The sequence below is a fragment of the Typopeltis vanoorti genome, chromosome 1 (assembly GCF_054136105.1).
Source record: "Typopeltis vanoorti isolate ZY-2024b chromosome 1, IOZ_Tvanoo_1.0, whole genome shotgun sequence".
Classification (NCBI taxonomy): Eukaryota; Metazoa; Arthropoda; class Arachnida; order Uropygi; family Thelyphonidae; genus Typopeltis; species Typopeltis vanoorti.
This window is the reverse complement of record NC_143549.1, coordinates 159,647,747-159,669,190: the sequence shown is the minus strand read 5'-3', so window position 1 is coordinate 159,669,190 and position 21,444 is coordinate 159,647,747. Positions and strand designations below refer to the sequence as shown.

The 21,444-nt window shown below is 34.0% G+C and overlaps 1 protein-coding gene across 1 annotated transcript in view; it reads left to right on the top strand.

The window, feature by feature from the left end:
• LOC150110581 (uncharacterized) overlaps positions 1-21,444 on the top strand; it is an 851,360-nt gene that overhangs the window by 149,801 nt on the left and 680,115 nt on the right. The window contains 1 exon segment of the mRNA XM_090402114.1: positions 9,166-9,225. Coding sequence (XP_090258240.1) covers positions 9,166-9,225 — 60 coding nt within the window.

Below are 21,444 nucleotides of genomic sequence, written 5' to 3'. Positions count from 1 at the left end.
TGGCCTTAATTCCAAGTAACCAACTGACCAGCCTTGAACTACGTAATCCTCTTTTGAAAGAGGTTGTCATTTTGTGTGGCAATAGCAAGACGAGGAGTCTAACAATGTTATAGCAGAAATGTTTCACTCGCTTTTCATATCCATTCAGTAATTATTTTTTCCTCTTTCCGAATGCATCTCTTTTCTTCTTTGAAATGCTTGATCCACATGAGGGTGTTATTAATCAACAGAATAAAGAGTATTCATTTAATATGATTTCATTTTGAGTGAACAACCTCACCAATTTAACCTGTCACGCATTTAAACTGCATGAAAACAGGAATATAAAATAATCAGCCATTTGACATTCTTACACCAAAATACTGCATTCTAAGAGCAGATAAAGATTAGAATATCAGTTTAATAAAGAAATGACGGCCCCTTGAAATTATATACCCCACGGTGTATACTAACTAGGACATTTAACTGACAGTCTATTGATTTTAAGACGAAAAGGAACGTGAGATTGTATGCAAAAACCTCATCTTCAATTTTCTAGTAAGCAGAATGGGAAGAGTCTTCTCACACTGGGTGAAGAAATTCATTTACCACCGAAAGATATTCCCAATTATCCCTACCTTGCTCACAGCTGGTTTCGAACCAGCAGATTGTTGGACGGAGAGCGGCTATCGAATGGACCAACCAAACTGGTAGTGGGATTTCCCGCCTGTAAAAGTTTGTGAACCTTACCTTACGTTAGGACCGTTGGTGAGCCAAAACCAAAACATTGTTTACTACTTAAGCACTTTCACAAATATCGATTACACAATGGGATTCATATCTAGAGACTGTTGGTTGAAGAGAATAGATGCTATACATTTGGCCAACAAAGAAATGGATATACACATGGTTTACTAGGCTAGTTTGTTGACCAAATGGATACCATCTCTTCTCTTGAAAAAGTTTGATTTGGTTTCTAGAGCAGAGTTTTCGGATTATCAAAACCTTACTCCCATTATGGTACTAGTAATAATGTATTAGAGGTTTACAAATTTTTGTGGGTGGAAATCACATATAAACATAAAATAAATTCAGCGAACTACAGTAAAAAGGGATAAGACAACGCCTACACCCAATTCGAAATGTAAATGCATTTTAGAATTTTTTGAATAATGAAATCGAGATAGTGTTACTCTTTTTGAAAAAAAATGAAAAGATTAGATATTAGTAATGCGATTTTTGAGAGTGAATTCTAGTTCAAAACTTGAATGACGCTTGTAAGTGTCATTCAAGTTTTGAACAATTATCGTAATCAAATCTGAAAAGAAAAATTTAGTAATCAAATTTAGAATAGAAAAGTACATTATACATTTAGCCGCTTTGTAAAGGAATGGGTTTACTTTGATTCGGATCAACATAAAGCTCAGGTTTTAGAAACAATCGTGAACTCTTCATGCTTGTCTTCCGTAATTAAAATTTATGCTAGACTGATTTGCTTATATAACTTGATATCAGCTGAAACAATTTAAGTGAGTTGGATATTACCAAAAACAAATTTGAATATAATAAATATTTTTCAATATATTATAATATGATCAATATAAGTTCATTTTCTTAGGCTAACACAATTTCATTGGAAATTCTCTCTTCGCCAAAGGTGTAAAATTCTTAAATTCGCAAATAGGTTGTTCATTCTCTCTCTCTCTCTCTCTCTTTCTCTCTCTCTCTCTCTCTCTCTCTCTCTCTCTGCTTTTCCTTCTTTTTTTCAATTGATACGTTATTCGAAAGAAGAGCATTTCTTTTCACAGTTCTGAATTTTAGTATTTTCCTTTCCTCGCTTGAATGTGCGATGAAAATAACATGTTTTCCCTTGGCAACCAAGCAGCTGAATATATTTAGAAATCACTCTTTTTTCCTCACTTTGGGATCTCAGCAGATTTTCTGCCAAATAAATTTATGATTCTATCTCTAGAAGATGATATTGAAAAACAAAAGAATAAAGGTTTTCAGTTCTTTATTCTGTAGCTAAGAGACATCACCATCTGTCCTTGGAAAATGATGTAAATTCTTTGAGAGGGAAAACGAAAACGAGAGTTAGCACCAAGAAGCGTGCATTTAAAAACATAACACCAGTAAATCTCTAACATATTTCAAAATGATACAAAATGCCATTGACATTCATAAGTAAACAACAACTTTATTGAGTCTATTTCAACGTGTTTTTTAGGAAACATGTTGTTGTAATTGTTTTATTGCTCACCTGTTATCCATTTTCTCTTTTCATTGCTTATACACATAACGGCCACTGAATTAGAAACTTTTATTCAATGCCATGTTGGACCTCCTTTAGCAACTGCCAATACCGATCCTCTTCAATTCTCTGTGCATAGTTCGATGACATAAGTCTGGAACCGCCTTCATTAAATGCTTTGGTCAATTGCTGTGGACAGCGATCATCGTTCCTGACAGACTCTCTTAGGACCACACTTACGTCTCTTAGATAACCAATAATCTTTCCGTGTACATTCATCTTCCTTTAAAGGCAATGCATGCCTTTAGAGGAAGATGAATTTATTGAAGACTTAAAAGAGTTCCATCTGGTCTCTCAGAAAAAAAATAATACAAAATCCTATAAAATAAATGAAACAAACACACGCAAGTACACGGTACTAATATGTTATATGCTTGTTTGTAACCTGAATAAAGCACCTTGAAATTAAGCTATAATGAAGTCCTCTTTTTGCATCCAAGATAGGATTCAAGAGAGATCTTCGAAACTGGCGTAGATACTAACTGAGCTGCAGATTATTGCAAATGGAATAAACGTTACATTTGCCTCATTGCGCAAAAAACTTTATAAAATCATGGAGATGTTCAGAAGAATGCCCAAAAGGGAAGAGATGTTTCTCTCTGTGTCTCTCTCTCTCTCTCTACCGGCTGTTTTCTGCTTACGTCTTTACAGGTATTTCCAGACACTTCTACCAAAATAAAATCCATAGCTACTAATCAGTAAGCCTATAATTACCTTATCAGCAGTTAGTCAACATACTGAAAATCCAACTTCAAAACCACAGCACACGTGCGTTTTCTTCTCCTATTTCTTTCTGTCTTTCCATGGATTCAAGTGTTTTTCACGGACTAAAGCTTGGAAAAGAGTACAGAAAGTTTTGCTTTCTTAATCCATGTTCAAACCACTTTCAATATATCTATAAACTATGCGTGTATGTGGTTGAATAAAAATTTCTCTTATATCAAGATAGGGAGATATTTTTAAACGCCCCTTATTAATTAAAGCATTTTAGAAAATCATAATATTCTCGAACCTTCCACGGTTGATTTTTTGTTAACAGCATTTACGTTTTCGTGGCAATTTGTATAATTGACGATTTCAAGTAGAAAGCGAGTAGTATGCATTCAAATTTTCGAATCGCGCGCAAAGCGTTCACGTGGTAGCACTCAACAGGATAAAAGGCAAAAGCGGCTGCGCTAAGCGAATTGTGTTAGAAGGAAGTGCGCTCCGTGAAGGAATAAATTTGCAAACTAGGATATCTTGTAATGTCTCAAAGACATCATTTAGATGATTTCACGAGAGGAAGAATTATTGCAAAACTTGAAAAACACCGCAGAATTACTGATATTGCCAGAGAGTTTGGAATACATAGCGTTATATCTCCAGGCTCTGGGAAGCGTTTCAAACCAATAGAAATGTGTTCCAGACGTTTGCTAAGAGTTTTCGTTATAACAGCAAAAAATCGATGGAGAACGGCAAGTCAGTTTGCAAGTCGGCTCCATTCAAGCACAGGGCGATTCGACAAACTGTGGCACGACGTCTGCGACAACTAGGACTTTACGCCGAAGATGGTATTGTATCCATAAAAAATGAACTAATGTACGCTTTACAGAAAAGTGGATTTTTTCTTGTTGAGATCATGGGATACAGCGTGAAAGTGCTACTGCTTACCATCTTTAGAATGTTCTTGAAAGGGATAGATATGGCGATGTTGGGAACATTCTGTGGGAAGGCATTATGCTTAATGGACGCATCCACCTACAAGTGCTTGAAAAAGGGACTATGACTAGTGAACATATTGCAACGAAGTTTATCGTCATGTTCGATTGTTCTAGTATGCGAAGAATTCATTCTTATGCATGGCAGTCCAAACCACATTGTACAAGAACAGTTGAGATACTGCTGGAGTCCGAATATATTAATCGAATTGAGTGGCCAGCACGGTCCCCAGATCTCAACCTCATAGAACATTTTTGAGACGCAACAGGGGAGACGTATTCCTGCTCGAAATTCCCCTCCAGGAAACAAACTAAGCCTTATCCTTGCTCTGAAGGAGGAGTCGGCCAGTTTGCTTCGAACTCCTGAATCACTTGGTGCTAAGCATGCTACCTCGCTATGAGAGCTGCATCGCAGATAGGGGTGGACATACGGCATACTGAAATGTCTCTCCGCATAGTTTTGTCTAAGCACTGTACATAAATACATCCTTAAGAAATTTGTAACTTTTACCAAAAATGTTTTGAAGTTTAATTTGTTAAAATTTCTAACACGTTTTTGTGTAATCTGATTTATTAGTATGCTAGCGATAAATTTATGTCCAGATTTGGCTGTAGCCATGAAAATTGTTTCACATACAGGTTTCAAATATATTTCGTTTGGGCACTAGTGTATTTTTAGCAAAATATGTATGAATATGAAACCGCTCTTTTGAAAAAAACGAAAGTCATGGCATTTAAAGGAAGGGAATAAATAAGAAACAAAATAGTTCTAAAAAACAAACCGGTTGAACAAGTTCATAATTTTGATTATCTTGTGAGTAATATAAGTTACATTGAAGAAACAGAAACAAACATATTCAACGAATTCATGCATCTGTTCATTGGACATCAACTGATACCGTATGGTCACTCAGATGCTCGGTGACATTCCACGCCTGTCCTCGTCACGTGGTCCTGTTGTATACTTTTATGAAGGATTCAACTGATCTTCAGAGAGTTGATCAGTTGAATCCTTCAATCTCATTGACGGTCTACCCCTTCCTCTTTTCCAGGAACTTTACCTTCTATTACTGTTCTGAGACGTCCTCCTACCATCCTTTTAATATGTCCAAAGGATTTCAACTTTTTTTTTGTCGATATCCGTAAGGAGCCTTAAAGTTCTACCAATCCTTTCTAGCACGTATCCGTTTGTCCTCAGTATATGATATCCTCAACAGCCTTCTGTAATACCACATCTCAAAAGCAGATAGCCTTTTCCTACCAGAATTCTTTAGGTTCTAAGTCTCACATCCTTAAGTCACTGTTGTAAAAGCAGCTATATCTAAAATCCTCAAGTTTTTTTCCTATGGAGATAGGCCTATCCTTCCAGATTTTAGACACGACTCTGATTATTGTTTTAGCCATTTTTAATCTTCTTTTGATGTCTTTTAAGGAGCAATTCTTCATATTAATAATGAATCCCAAGTACTCGGACTTCCTGACTTCCTCAATTCTTTCTCCATTAAAATAAACTTGTTTCTCAGGAGCTTCCCTGTCTGTATTTCCTTTAAGAATCACAATCTTTGTCTTGCTAGGATGGAGCTGAAGTCCTGTGTTATTACTGATCTCTTTAACTTTGTCAAGAATTTGTCTTAATTTTTCCATGTCATTACAGAGAAGTACTATATCATCAGCATACCTGAGATTACTGATCAATCTACTATCTATCCTAATTCGTGTCTTGAGGTCATCCAATGCTTCACGCGTGATGTCCTAATTCTAATTCTTCTAATTCTCTTCTAATTATTCTTCTAGTACTAATTCTTTAGAATTCCGAACACTTTATTTCCATGATCCAGGGCGGTTTTAAGGTAACGGCGAACCCGGCGGCGGCCGGGGGCCCCGCTCTTTAGGGTCCCCATTCTCTTATTGTGAACTTAAATGAAATGACTAAAAAATGAATTAAGAAAGAGTATGGCACAGTCACGATTAAACCACCTAAGTTTAATGAGCATTGAACATGAGATTTTATAAAATATTAACTTTCATGACCTAATACATAATTTTGCAACATCAAATTGTAGAAACGTCACTTTATAATGCTAGTTTTGTTATGGGGAAGCGTGTGGGTGGGAAGGAGTGAATTGTGTTATTTTTGTTCTGAATATCGCCTTCACATCCACCAATGGAATTACTTGGGACTTCAAAATCGATGAGTAACTTATTATTATTATTATTATTATTATTATTATTATTATTATTATTATTATTATTATTATTACTGAACATTAGGAAATATGATAGGGGCCTCACATTTCTCTTCCCGCCGGGGACCCCAAGAATGTGTTGATTCGGCCCTGTAATGATCAAAGACATATATCTACAAGATCATGAAATCTTAGCCAGTTTTGATATTACTTCTCTGTTTACTAATGTATCCACAAAATAAGTATTAGTTCTTTTACGAGATATATTATCTAAAAAACTCGACACTCTTAAGTCACTTCTTAAGTTTATCCTGTATAAATTCAGGATATTTCATTCTTGGAAACACTACCTCCAAGCAAAATTACGGGTTAGCCATGGGCAAACTATCTCCTGTACTGCGAATATATAACTAGAAGCTGTCGAAGAAAAGGCTATGAACTCTTTTCCATTAAAACCATTATGGAAAAGATATATAGACGACATTTTTTTATTTGGAACCATGGTCCAGATTCACTTCAATAGTTATTGAATCATCTTAACAGCCAACATACTAGGATAAAAATTTACAAAAGAACTAGAAGTTAGTTAACAGTTCGCTTCCTTTTCTTGATGTGAAACGTACTCGTTCATCTGGAAAACTAAAAATCTCCAACTTCAGAAACCCAACACATACGAATAGATATCTTCACGCACAGTCCATTCATTATCCACCTCCAAAATGTGGTATTATTTCTATTTTGGGAACTCGTACTCTCATCAGCGAAGAAGAAGGAATAGCGGAAATCGCCAATGAATTCCTTCAGCTTTAATAAGCTGCTTTTATTAATTTTCCAAAATAACGGTTATCCTAAGCAGAAGAATTCTAAGCTCTTGTTCAATCCATCTACACACCATACAGGGGAGAGTAATGCTATAAAAAATTATATCACTGTTCCATATATTAGCTCCATTTGTAACAAATTGTCAAAAATCCTCAAGAAATATAAAATTAATATCTATTCAACCTCTTCGATCCTGTCTTCGTCCAGTTAAACGTAAGCATAACAATTGAAAATGTCCAACTGTATACTCCGGTGTATCCAGGTGTGACTATAATTCCCCATATTATGGACAAACAGATAAATCAATCGAACTTCGTATCGAAGAACATTTTAGAGATATCAACCTATGGTAAAACCAGGGTCACAGCCTTATCTAGTCATGTACTTAATTCTTTTGATCCCAATCACCATCAGTCCACTACACATTCAGTAAACTGGGTTAAATCCGAAACTATTTCTAAGCGCTGTGATGATGAAGTTGAAAGAAAAATCTTGTAATCAACAGAAATTGCACTAAATCCTGTTCACATTAATATCAACCTCAGCCACAACATTTGTGATTGTTATTCCTCTGCTATTCAGCTATGGCAGTCTCGAGACCACGTCCTCACATGAAAACCACAACTCAGCTGGTCTGTGAATCAATTCTAATTTGAGCAATCCGTTAATAATTTAAATCTTTGGTGATGTACCTAAGTAATGTTTTTTGTATATCTTTGTTTTCTTCTTCGTATGTATTATGAAGTCTTCTAGAAAGACAAAACTAGCAGTGCCTTTAAAAATAAATTAGTTTTTCTTAATCAACATTCGGCTATATAATCCCATAAGTGATTCTCCTTATATATATATATATATATATATATATATATATATATATAAGAGAATTCTTATTTTTTCTAAAGAGATCAGCGCTTTTAAAAAGATTTCTTCTGAAGCGACTGGTCTCTTCAAATAAGCGTTCATCAAGTATCCAGAAAATTGGTAGTGTAGGTGAAGGCAGACAGTTTGTAAACATCATTTATGAACAAAATCTTTTCAATGTTCAAGATTTCTTCTACGTTTAGATAAACAATGTTTTTTAAAAATCTAACTACTCATCAGGCGGACGCTTCACAACTCCTCTTCTGTTATATAGAATGTGTTGTGGTGTTCTTTTTTTAGCATTGCAACTGTTTTTTTTTTTTTATTTTCTGACGTTCCTTTTATAATTTACGGTTCTTTCTATTTTTAGACAAACAGTTTTCCTCGTGGAAAGCTTTCATTTATTTCTTTCATTTATTCTTTAACTGACGGACTTCTTTATTCGACCATTTTTCTTTAAGCTTTCATGTCTAGTATTTTGTTTTTATTACTATAAGAATAACTTCTTGAAAATATTACAAATTCCCCTTCACCCACATAACACCTAAGTGTTTCTTTCCCATGACACTCGATACATTATGTTCTTCAGAAATATTACCGTTTGCATGTAAATGCAGTAGAAGATATTTTGTAACGCTCACGTTTGTAGGAGCTTCAATTAGAGATAAAGAATTGCGCGTCTTTTATTCTGTACATATTTTAAGTGAAAAGATAAAAGCTTAACATGTCTTGCATGTTATCATAACTTTATGTATTCAGCAATGCAAGTAAACACTTAGTTATTATACTAAACTTATTAGCACACCTGACAGCAAAACTTCCTGGTCATATTCGATCAGTTTGTTTTATATATTGAAATAAGAACTTCGGAATCTTAGATATTATTCGAATTAAGTAAGATAAATTGTATAAACGTAAGGTTCATTCACATTTTATGTGCTCTATTGCAAAAACAGTGCAAGAACGCCAGTCTAATTGAAGCAGAAAAAGTTCATTTCCCCAAATTCTACGAAGAAAATAATTTGAATTCGAAATTCCAGTTAACTAAATAAACAAGCTTTATAGACATATGCTTTTTTAATTTAATAAAGTAAAAACTAGAGATTGTATGTGGGAAATAAAATCGGTTACATGTTCAATATCCGGGAAAACGCAATTAATTAGATTACGAAAACAAGGGATGCTCAAAAATACAATAGTACTTTTCCATCATCCCTCGAAAAATACGTCTGCACCCCCCCCCCCACTAAAATGAAATAAAAAAAAACACATACATACTTTTTATTTTTATAATTTTCATATCATTCAGAGTGTTTTATCATACGCTATTAATTTCAATATCAAAGTATCAAGTCTTAAAATATCAAAGGTAATTCAAATTAATAAAACGTTCAACGTTTTTGAACAAAATTAAGGTTCTGTTTCTTCCTAATTTCATCCATTCTACACCAGATAAGCACTCATGTGAGACAACTGGTTTATTTACTTCTTAGCGAGGAACCAAACACCGGTTTACTTTTTGATCCCTTTTGATTAGGTCATATGCTCAAATTCTCTTAACTTGTGAAGTGGCAGCTCAATGCATGAAAAAAAAACATGAATAATTGACTTAGTACAAAGGTAAGAAAAGAAATTTCAATAGTGAATTTCGATTTTATGTACAAGTAGGTTTTCGTTATTGAATTACAGTCGTAATTGTCTGTGGTTCAATAAACATTGCAATAATTTCTCTTGCTAGCATAGCGAAAGAAATTTTATACGATAACACAATAGATTTTCGACATTAAGCCAAATATATTATACTATAAATTATAATATATAATAAAGTAACAAGAGTGGTTGATGAGGGTTAATCAAAGACAATGAGACTATGAACTTTTTAATTTCACAAAAACAAATATGCTTTTAATACTTTGGTTGACGATAAGTTGACGTTGAGTAGCAACGAGTACATTTAGATATGAGGCTAATGGAATGGCTTAGAATTCAGCTATCTGAGAGATACCGAAGAGGTGTGTATGAGAGAGCTGTTTTAAGGAGGTGAAAGGTTACAAATGGAGTTCTAAGAGTTCGTTACTGGGAACATTAATATTAAACCTCTATGTGTCATGATATCTAATTGAATTTAAAGGCGATATTCAGTTTCTTGCTGATGATTATGTAAAACTGAACATCACGAATAATTCTAATGTATTGGCTCTTCTGATGGATTTGAGTAGTCTGAAATTATAAGATCGATGCTTGGAGATATATTATTATGCTTTCATAATCAAAGACGAAAGGCTGTGTATTCTACTGGTCGACTTTACTGGAGGGAGTACAAGTGCCAAGGGGTTTGGTAACGAGAGCTGAAAGGAGGATAAAATTCAAAGAATGCAATGCAGATGTGATGAAACCCAGAGGATAACCTGATGCTGAAATCATTGCTCAGTAGAGAAAAGGATATGGTGTAGTTCACTGTATAAGGCCCGATTAAACCATATCGGGAATACTAAGCTCAGAATTGGTTACATGGATTTCGAGGGGGATGGTTCTCAATATTACTAGGCTATGAAGATAAATTGAAGATGTAATCTTCAGAGTTCGATAGGAGAATATTATTCAGAGATATAAGATGTTATTTATCAGATAGGTGTCGAGGAGTATTTTCTAAATAGTAGAATAAAATGACAAGTCATAGTGAGGCGTAATACCTTGGAGGTAATCGTTTGTGCGCGTGTGTGCGTGCGTGGAGTTCCGTGCCTGAGAATGTAGTAAGAGCTTTGCATTAAATAAATTTAAGGACTGATACGCAATTATTTTGTACAACCTAGAGCCTCAGGCCATGAGTCCTTTGATCCAAGGAGGTGCTGTCACAACAACAACGACAACAACATCGATTACTTTTGACTGTTAACATATAGGGGACATATATTTACATTTCATTGACAAAGATTTCGTTTTGGATAAATACGTTTCAAGAATTACATTTGAACAGTTCAGTAGGAGGAAACTTTTGGTCACAATAGAGGACTTTTACATTTACTTCCTCTCGTTGATTGGAAAAGTGACATAATCTGCAGACTTCTTTATCTGCTCGACACATTCCTTCACCTAAACACGACTGGTATTGACACAATTTAATTATTACTGCAATGCAATTCGGGATGATTTTTTCGATTTCAAATTCAATATTTATTATGAGCAAATATTATGCATAGAATTACAATTAATCAAACAGCCCAGCCAGAGTGGAGATTGGAATGGAAATTGGTTTCTCTTCAGTTACATTTCTCGCTTTCTTGAGAAAGAAAGAGCATTGCAGAAAAACCAATCTAGAGAAGGAACTTTTGGAATAAAATTGTACTATTGGTTCGCATTTTCCTTATTTTCCAGGCCTGAAACGTCTTTATTAAACTCAAACTAGCTCTTACAAGATGAACGTTTGAGTGTATCAGGATTCAAAAAACAAAAATATAGACATATTTATTTTATTTTTAATTCATTAAAAATAAAATAAATATCTTCAGATGTTTTCAGTTACTGAAAACATCTTCAGATGTTTTCTGTAACTGAACAAATGTTGAGTTCGCTTAATAAGTTAAGTGAGATCTAGTTCGAAACAGGAAATAAATGCTACAAATAAAACACTGTATCATAAAATAGTTTTATTATACTTTACATTATGATGAATGACCAAAACATTCTTATTCGATGACCATGATTAATAAGAATGAATATAAAATGAATGCATGAATATTCTGTATAACTAAAGGAGAAATATTATTATGTAACACCTCTAGGAAGTCCAAAAACTCATCGAGGGAGGCATTATCTACTGCCCACCACCACCACCATGTGCACAGACAATCACAAACATCCATGCTCATGGCAGGATTCGAGCCAGCCGCGTTTTGGTTGGAGAGCGGATACGCTAACCACTCGGCCAACCAGGCCGGCAAAGACTCATTCAGGGAGGGCACCGCCTGTACAGTTCTCCGTCTTCACCAACTACAGAGAATCGCAACTACATCAACATCATCATCCACACCAACGCCATCCACTGCCCACCACCACTAACATTTTCACAGACAATCACAAACAGTCATGCACAAGGCGGAATTCGAACCCGCAGCCATTTGGTTGGAGAGCAGACACGCTAATTACTCTGCCAACCACGAGCGACTAAAATTCACAGAGAAAAAAATTTGTTTTTGAGAATGATGGCGTGCCAAATGAAATCAATCCTCCTCTAGAATGGTGCACTTTTCTATATAGTACAGCTCGCAAACCGATAAGCGTTTTCTATGTCCCATTTATCTTAAACTTTGAATCTGTGTTTAGAAAAAAGAATATTTTCAGGTGAGTGCTTTTATTTCATTCATAAATTGAACACTGCCATACATCTGGAGCTTTGTACTTGCTTATGTGTTCGAAGACTGGTTTTGGATGATTTGTATCCATGCAAGGATAACTAATGTTAAGAACGTTTTAGTTTGTAAACAGCTCAGTCGAAGATATCAAATTCATATTCATAAAATTAAAGTGATGAATAACGTCTTGAAATGAATTTGGAGTAGATCGGGACTACAAATATTTAAGTATTTATTTTGCAAGTTTCTTTTCCATTCTTATGTTAGGATTCATGGTTGATAGTAAAAATATGGTAAATCACAAATTCTGCCAATCTCATCTGTGATGTGGGAGAGAGCTGTGATATGAATTGTTAATCACGGCACACAGTGACATATGTATCTGTGACAACTGTAAGTGCTGCGTTGAAAATGACACTTCAGTAGTCTAGAAACGTTGCTCTATTCCCAAACTAGAAAAATATTGGCAGACCATGAGTGATTCGCAATGGACTGTATGAGTGCGTGCTTTACATAAAATCTGTGGAATGAAAGCAATGTCATATGAAATCGTTTCTTTGATAGGTAAAAATCTTTCGAAACGTTCGTGTCAGTGATCGATGATCGCTTGCTTGTGACTGTGACAGTGCGTGTGTCCTCTTTGGCATGTTGTTCTTGCAGTGTGTAAAGATTAAAAGACAACGCTTTTGTTCTTACTTCGGCACTATTTTCGAATAAAAAAATATACTGGTTGGATTCTCTTCAGAGTTTGTGGAAAATGCACAAACCGTAAGGCCAAACTTGTAAAAGGATTTATGAATTGATGAAGTAAGGAAATATTATACAAGAGCTTTCCAAAGTGAATTTTAACTTCGAATGAAGGTCAAAGATAAAAAGAATCGTATTATAGAATTAAGACCTTCTCCGGGAGGCGTTTTGAGAACGAAAAGAATCAGTTGGATACGTTCATAACCAATCTGTGAATGAAACTTCAGGTTCACAAATGTGTATAGGGAAAAGAAATGTAAGTTACCCATATAAAAGCTTTCTTTTTTTTTTGAAAACAACAGTTCCTCGCTCTTATGGTAATATAGCGACAAATATTTGTCCCTACTACCAGAGATATTTTCATTTCAGAAGTTTCACAGAAACATTTCAATAATTGAAAATATTCCGGACATTACGATCTATTTCTACACCAGATATCAGTATGGTAGCAAATATAAATACACTGGAAACCGGAAAACCCACAACAGATATACCTTACATTGATGAAACGTTAATCACAATAGCCAAATATCATTTCCCTATCGTTGATAATATCAAATAGGTAATGCAAATCCACGAAATTAAACTCCAAAAGTAAAATTAGAAATAAGCTGTATTTACATATTTTGCCTACATTACAAGTCTATATCCAATTTTTCCTTGCCTATTAGGCTGAATGGCCTGTCACAGCCAAGTAACAAGGCTTTCTATGACACCTACTTAATGTTCTGATAGCGCAGTTAAGCCTATCTGAATAGTATTATAGCAGTCAATTCCGTGTGTTTTTCTGTCCGGTTTGTCTGTTTTGCGGGATGAAAATCCCGAATTTCCGGGAAGAAAAACCTCGCCACTTTCGTATTAGACTGGCTACCACACCTTCAGCAAAAGTCCATATTAAAGGTTTTTCCCGTCCTAGATGGGATTATTCGAATCTAAGTCTTTCCAAACCAAAGGGCTTCGTCTATACTGACGGAACTACGGAGACTCATAGAGATTTATATATCATTCTTAATTTCATTTTAATGAATTTTAGTCAGCAAAATAAAATTGCATATATATTAACCAAGGTTTATATATAGTGGAGTTTAGCATGTTATAAAACTTTGTCATACGCACATAGCAACTGATAAAGGCTTATCGTGCAAAGAGTGAATAATTTATTACTTTTATTGTTGTTTATTTTGCTGCAGATCTCTTTAAGCAGAAATGTTTGGCTAAATCATTAGATTACTGATAGCTGCTTGATAAAGTATTACTAACAACGCTTTCGCGAATACTCCTAACATATGAAGTCTCAATTTTGTGGAGCTGAACTAGATATTTCACACGAAGAATTTTATTTCGTATCCATTGGCGCAACTCTGGAGAATCCTTCAGTTCCTTTTGGGTCCCCCATATTAAGCACGAAAACTATTTTTTTATGAGTTACGTTCCTTCCCCTGTTTCTAGGATACAGCAAAATGCGTGAGCCTCGGTCTCTCTGTTTATCACTTTTACTCTGCTCACTAACGTGCCTTACGCTTCAAGATACTGTGCGTCTCTGGCTGCGGTGCAATTTCATAACTTCTACGACTTGAGAGCAATTTCATAAAAGTTCTGACATGTTTTCGATCTTTGAAAGGATTCCAGAAAGAAAAAAAGCACATATATTAGCAAAAATATAAGCAACATTACGTAAATATGTACAGAGCTTCTGAAATAACTAAAGATCAAGAAAGAACCCAGCTGGAGTGTTTTCTGTTAGAAATTGAAAATCGGAAATGGAAATATTTAACTAAAACATTTTTTAGCTCTTGGAAACGCCGTGATCCATTTTGCTTCAATTGCCTTACTTTAAACATATTTTCGGACATTTTTAATGGTCGTATTTTTTCCTTCAAAAGGAATGACAGATAAGCTGGAATGTAACTTAAAAACTTTACGATTCCCTTCTCTACAAACGACTTTATCAGAACTTCTAGAGTATATAAAAGTCCTCTTAGTATCTAACATAAAAATTTGTACGTCAGTGGTCTCATTCGGAGTAGATAATCCATTTGTTTGAATAAATATTTCCTATTTTTAAAATCGAAATTTTAAATTCACTTTCGTTTATTATTATTGCAGTACTTGGTGATATCGATAATAAAGATGATAATATCTACAAGTAAGCAATTATGTACACTTGAAACATTAAACAAAACTATGTGTCTACTTCTCTTTCTAGAAGGTTGCAGCATTTAAAAAAAGGATTTTTAAATGACTGATAATAAGAGAGTTTCTAATTTTGTTAGTAGTTTGTGAAATAGATTAAGTTACTCGCTTTAGTTTGCAGTAAAATCAAATTTATTTGTTTCTCTCATTAAGATTATATCAAGACAACTTAGTCTACAAGTTGAGCGCACCGTCTGCAGTAGTGTGCCTTTTGCTGACAGGTTAGTTTGTTTTGTACAAGGAAGAGTTAACTGGAGTCTCTTGAAAGGAAACTTACTAATTCAGCCAATGGGAATGTTTCTAACATTCTGGTTGAGAGTTGTATTGAGAAATTTAACGCATCTCAATAAAAAAGTTTTCAAATGGTTTCTTAAAAAAGTACATAACAACCTGACAAATGTTAGGTCGTATATTTTATATACAAATCAGGTTGCATAAAAATTTTCTTCGAATTTTTGAAGTGCTAAAATTTATGATTATTTATGATTACGTAATAAACGTAACCATAAATATGGATTATTTTTAAAATATTTCAGATTACGTTTTAAATCATACTCGTAAAACGTAATCTGAAACTATTTACTGCATACCTCATATCGCTGCACTTGTATAAAATTTTCCATTTACAATTAATAGAATCCTTCATTTTGAATATTCTAAAATAATGGAACTGCAATTGCTAGACTTTACCGGATTATATGTTTGCATTCATTTTATATTAACCAAATCTATGATCTGTCCTATATACGAAGTGTTCCCGTTTTCTATATTAAGGGAATAGTAACATACTTAACTTAAGGAAACTGACAGTGAAAGATCCTTAAAATTCTTGGAGCGAATTGATTTTATAATAATATAATACTGATGGATTATTCATCATTCGAAATATTATTTTTAGCTTTCAAAAAAAGGGTTCAGGAGAAGTAAAGAAAATATTAAGAAAGCCGCTTCATATTGAATGCATAATGATTCTGGAAAGAATGCAATTTCTGTAGGCTGCATAAATATTTATCTGCCTTACTGACAAAATCGACTGTATTCCGAAAAATGCAAAGCGACAGATAATGGATTGCAGACATATTTTAATGTTAATGTATTTGATTTTGGATGTTTCTGACGTATTAAATAAGTACAAAAATGAAACCAAAAGCTGTCTCATCTACTTAGAGGTGAAGAAAACTGAATGTGCTGATATAATTTAATGCGTCCCTAAGATTGGCTTTATTATGCCTCCAAATTGCGTTTATTCTCTAACCAGTTTTTATGTTCGGCAGGACAAAGATCCCAGATTTCGTGAGGAGGAACTCTTTAACAGTTGTACAACACCGATTACTTCACGTTTAACTGAAACACACATAAAGAGTGAATGAAAGCGTTTCCTTTAGATACTGATAGTCTTCGGATTCCAATCCCACATTCGCATGAAAATTTAAAGTTTTTAGAACTCTTCCTATAATTTGTTTTGGTTATAAAAGTGTATCGTAAACGACTTTTACTGCCTTATCAAATGGAACAAGAAGTGCTATAAAGCTGTTCAGTTTTTACAGAAGCAATATTCTCAATTTATTTCACTAAGAACTGTTCTAATGTATTATATACTTTTAAAAACTTTTGCTGTTTAGATTAACAAATATGCATACGTAATACTGAATTAAAACTTTATTGTAAATAAGAAAACAGAACATTTCAATTTAAAACTGAGTGAATATCTCTAAAATAGCAAAAAGAGCCAAAATAACATCCTTAAGTAATGAAGTTATGATAACTGAGTTTTCTCCGGAAAAGTTAAAAGGTACATTCAGATGCATTTGCTACTTAACTAGCTGAATTTAATAAAGTTGAGTGCACTGTGTATTATAATATCTCCTCTTGAATTACTAAGTTTGGAAACATCGCTATCGACATAATGAAATTTCGGGAGGACGGCAACAAAAGGGTGGGGGGAAAATGGTTTAATAAAATCTTTGCCTGAAAAATAACAAAGCTAAAATGAAAAGTATGGGGAACTAATGGCTTATGATTAAAAAGGCAAAGGTGAGTATCTGACACTTTTTCGTATTCCAGTTATTATATCAACTTCTTTACGATACCTTTCTTCTGCTTTTTATTACGACGAACTGATATTAACAGATATTTGCTTTCACAAGTTATATTAAATCTGTTCCCTTGAAATACTTTTCCTGAAATGATCGATGTTACTCAATAGAGGTCAAGCGGCTAATGTATGACCCTTCTCTCACATACTCATACTTACTCGCTAATGGATGACTTGTTTCTGCCATACGAGCTTTTACAGGATATTTTACAGGGAACAAGGATATTGTTCCCTTAGCATAGAAAAACATGAGTAGCTTCTGACAAACATTCATATACAGTGTTTAAAACTCACAGAACCAACTTTTCACCATCGTTTTCAATCCATTGCTACTCTTCTTTAGATCTCCACTTACTTTTTTTCCTAAAGACTACGGCCTCCAAGAGAAACACTTGATTAGGTTCCACCCCCCATCTCTTCGTAAGTAGTTGTCACATGAGTCTTCGTGTTTTATAATCTGTTCGCATAAAGGTGCGTAAGATATAAAATTAAGAAAAGGGGTTATCACTGAAAGACATCCAGATATTGTTTTTCTTTTTCTGCATTTTCTGCAAATATTTCCATAGCAATATCACGAGGATGATCAGAATATTCTTTTTTATTTCACTTTTTTAAAGCAATTGGAATTGATTCAGAAAAGCACGTTCTCCAACTATCAACCATCCATTATTATTCTGTCCCAAATTACTATTAATTTTTTTCATCTTCATTTTTATTCCATTGAAATTTACTGTTAATTTAAAATATCTGCCTTTTTACGTATTTTCTAAAAATTGCAGCTATAAATAGTTCACAATCTAAGTTAATAAGTTTTTTCTTTTTCTTTTTTACAAGTCTTTGGGTCTTCCACTGTATTAGTGGAAGACCCAAAGAATCCAACAACGTTTGATATTTCAGATTCATGAAATATAAAAATAATGAATTGGCGCCGTTCTGCCTCACTAAACATTTCCCTCGTTTACAAACCTCTTAAAGGTTGTTTAACAGATGAATTAACGACTATGCTTTTCTTTATTTTTTAGATAAGAACATTGGGCGTCGGTTGACAGTTCACAAGTTTATGCATTGTGAAAACCAGAACACAACACATATATTTTAAGTGGAATATCGTGCTTTTTTCCACCATTGCTTAGATAATATTTCATATAGTTTAATATATATATATATATATATATATTGCCATCTATATATATATATATATATATATATATATATAGATGGCAAATAGAACCGTATATTGAAAAGGAAAGATTTTAAAATTTTAACACAGATTTGAAAATGGAAGTATTCAATCGGCACCAGAGAGAAATATACGATTCAAATTAAAGTGGGATAAAGTAAGGCTGGTTTCCACCGTCACGTTATTTTCAAGCTAAGCGTTGATTGTTTTAAAAATGTGTGTTCTTTTCCTGTTTCTGTTTCTTGTTCCAGAAAAATAGAAGAAGAAGAATCTGTCTTCGGTCGGCAATGACCAGCGTTCATCATCAAAAATTATCGAAAACTTTTATGGAGAATGCCTTGAATGAAGTTTATGGAGATGGCGCAGTGGATCGCAACACGGTGTCATATTCGGACCATGCTTTCCTTAAGGGTTGCACCGGCATTAAAGACGATTCAGGAAAGCGAGGTCCCCTGTGATACCGTGCTGTGATTTTATGCAACATCTCCAAAAACTTAATTTAAGGTGCATTAAATATCAACTTGGGCAGGTCATTGATACTTACGGTATCATTTGCTTGCTGGAAAAAAAGATCGGCGCAAAACATGCGATGAAATCAGAAATGAAGCAAACAGCTCAACCCCATCTCTTTTCAGAAATCTTCTGAAATTTTGAAGAAAATGTTCTCTGACAGATAACACCTGACAAATAAGAATCCTGTAAGATGATTGCAAAAGAAACGCATCGCAATGAGACTGAATGTAAACAGGATTTGAAAGCAATGGTTGTATTACCCGAAACATAAATACAAGATTTTGAACGAAAACCAAAAATTCACTTCTCACAGTATGGAAACATCCAATGCAATTGAAGGCACTTAGCCTTCAATAATAATAATAATAATAATAATAATAATAATAATAATAATAATAATAATAATGATTTATGAGATAACAAATGAAGTCACAGAGATAGGGGGACTGCATGTGGGATCGACTGGGAAAGCAGCATGCTACTGGAAGTTTAAAAAAGACATTTTCTTCCCCGAAAATTTACAGCAGCACTTCTTCATGTGAGGTAGGTTTGCTTCTTTGTCTGAAAATGAGAATACATATTTGACAAGTGAAGTATCGAATTTCATGATAGACTGCGTATGGCAATTATTTCCTCATCAACCCTCACCGTACGCTCCTGAAATCGAATAATCAAACCTTAGCGTCTTCAATCTATTCCATAAGATGAAAGAACCACTTCTTGGGAAAATGCTTCACTACCATTGACAATGTTTCTACATCAAATACATCAACAGAATAGGTTTGCTGATAGGAACGACTTACGCCAGTTTTGGACAGCAGTGATGGTGTAAAATGACTTCTATACTGAAGACCCGTAAATGTATATTGTTATATAAATGTTAATTTAACAACAAACGTAGAGTGTGCAAAACTTTAGAAATCACCGTTGTACAATACTACATTTGAACAATCCATTTTATTATAAATTCGAATTGATATGAATAGATGCATTCGTATTTTTGAAGGCTCTTTATGAAGCATTTACTACATCATTTGAGAAATTCTGTTAGTGTGTTGTATAATTTTAACGATAAGTTATACATTTATTCCTAGAGAGATATTTTTGAATAATAATACTCAGAAAACATTGTATTGTTTATTCTCATAGAAGATTGTTCTAAAAATAATCTTATTCTTTCTCTCCTACTTTCATGAAATTTCTTAAGATTCTCGAAACACATAGCGTAAGAACATAAAACAGCTACTCTCTGACGTTGTGTGCATAAGAACATCTGATGACTTCTAGTTAAGTACTTTATAGAATAAAAATAATCATTTATATTTAGCTGGTTTATCTTATCTGTTATACCTATAATCTTATATGGAGGAAAGTGCATGAATCTCAAGCTGCCGCAGAGGATACAGATATGTTTAGAAAACGCCAATGACTAGGAAAAATTAACCATTTCTTTAAGGAGAGGAAGAAGCGCTTACATAAATAACTGGTGAAAGAGACGTTTTTCGAAAGAACAAGAATGATAATGCGCTAACGGCGATGAAGCTAACTAGTTAAGTGCCTTAAGACAAGAGTCTGTTTTGAGAATACGTAACATGTACTGTAGTGGGATCTGTCTCTTACAGTGAAGAAGCAATAGATACTGAATCTAACCCAAAAATAACAAAGTAAAGTCGGAATGACATATATCAGCTGAGTGAACTTTAAGTGCTGCATAAAGCACTTCTTCATTGAAGAAGAGAGACACAGACAGTAAGAGGAGTTGACATTGATTATAAATTCTCTTGAGATAACGTTGCACTCAAAGCATGTTTCTGCCCGGATGTAAATCATACATTTTTACAAATACACAAAGATATGAAAGGAGGAGCATATCCTGTTGGCTATTCTAATATTCAGAATTTTAATATGAACTATATCTTTCGGAATTGAATAATATTTTTAAAAACCAGCTTTAAGGATTCTGAGAAATGGAGATGCGATATTCTCAATTCTTTGAGATTTCTGCATGGTTACATTATTGAGTTTCCATGTAAGAATGAGAAACAGTAATACATAAATAATGAATTCCATGACTACTTATTATTTCCCAGAGGCTATAGAATGACACTGTACAACCGTAACCTTTTCAAAAAAGTAAAAACTGAACAAATTATTCCTAATCCTAACTCATGTCTGTATTTTCTACGGTCGATTTCTATTAAAGAAGAAAATCCTACTTTCCGGGGCCAAAAATCGTCTAAGCTGTGGAATTTGCTCAAAAAATGTTTTAAAAACGTTTCGGTAGGAAGCGACGAGTATCGAAGTTATCAGTTCGTTTTCTGCATACCTAACAATCTTCGGGACGTCTCCAGAATGCTATAGGCACTTGAAATAGTAAATAAGCCAAACTATTTACCTATGGGATATACTAGTGGAGCTTCATTATTTTAACATCAGCTCGCAATTAATGGATGCATAATTGAAGCTCTCTTACTCCAGTGTTGTTAGAAATCGTTAGCAAACACAAAT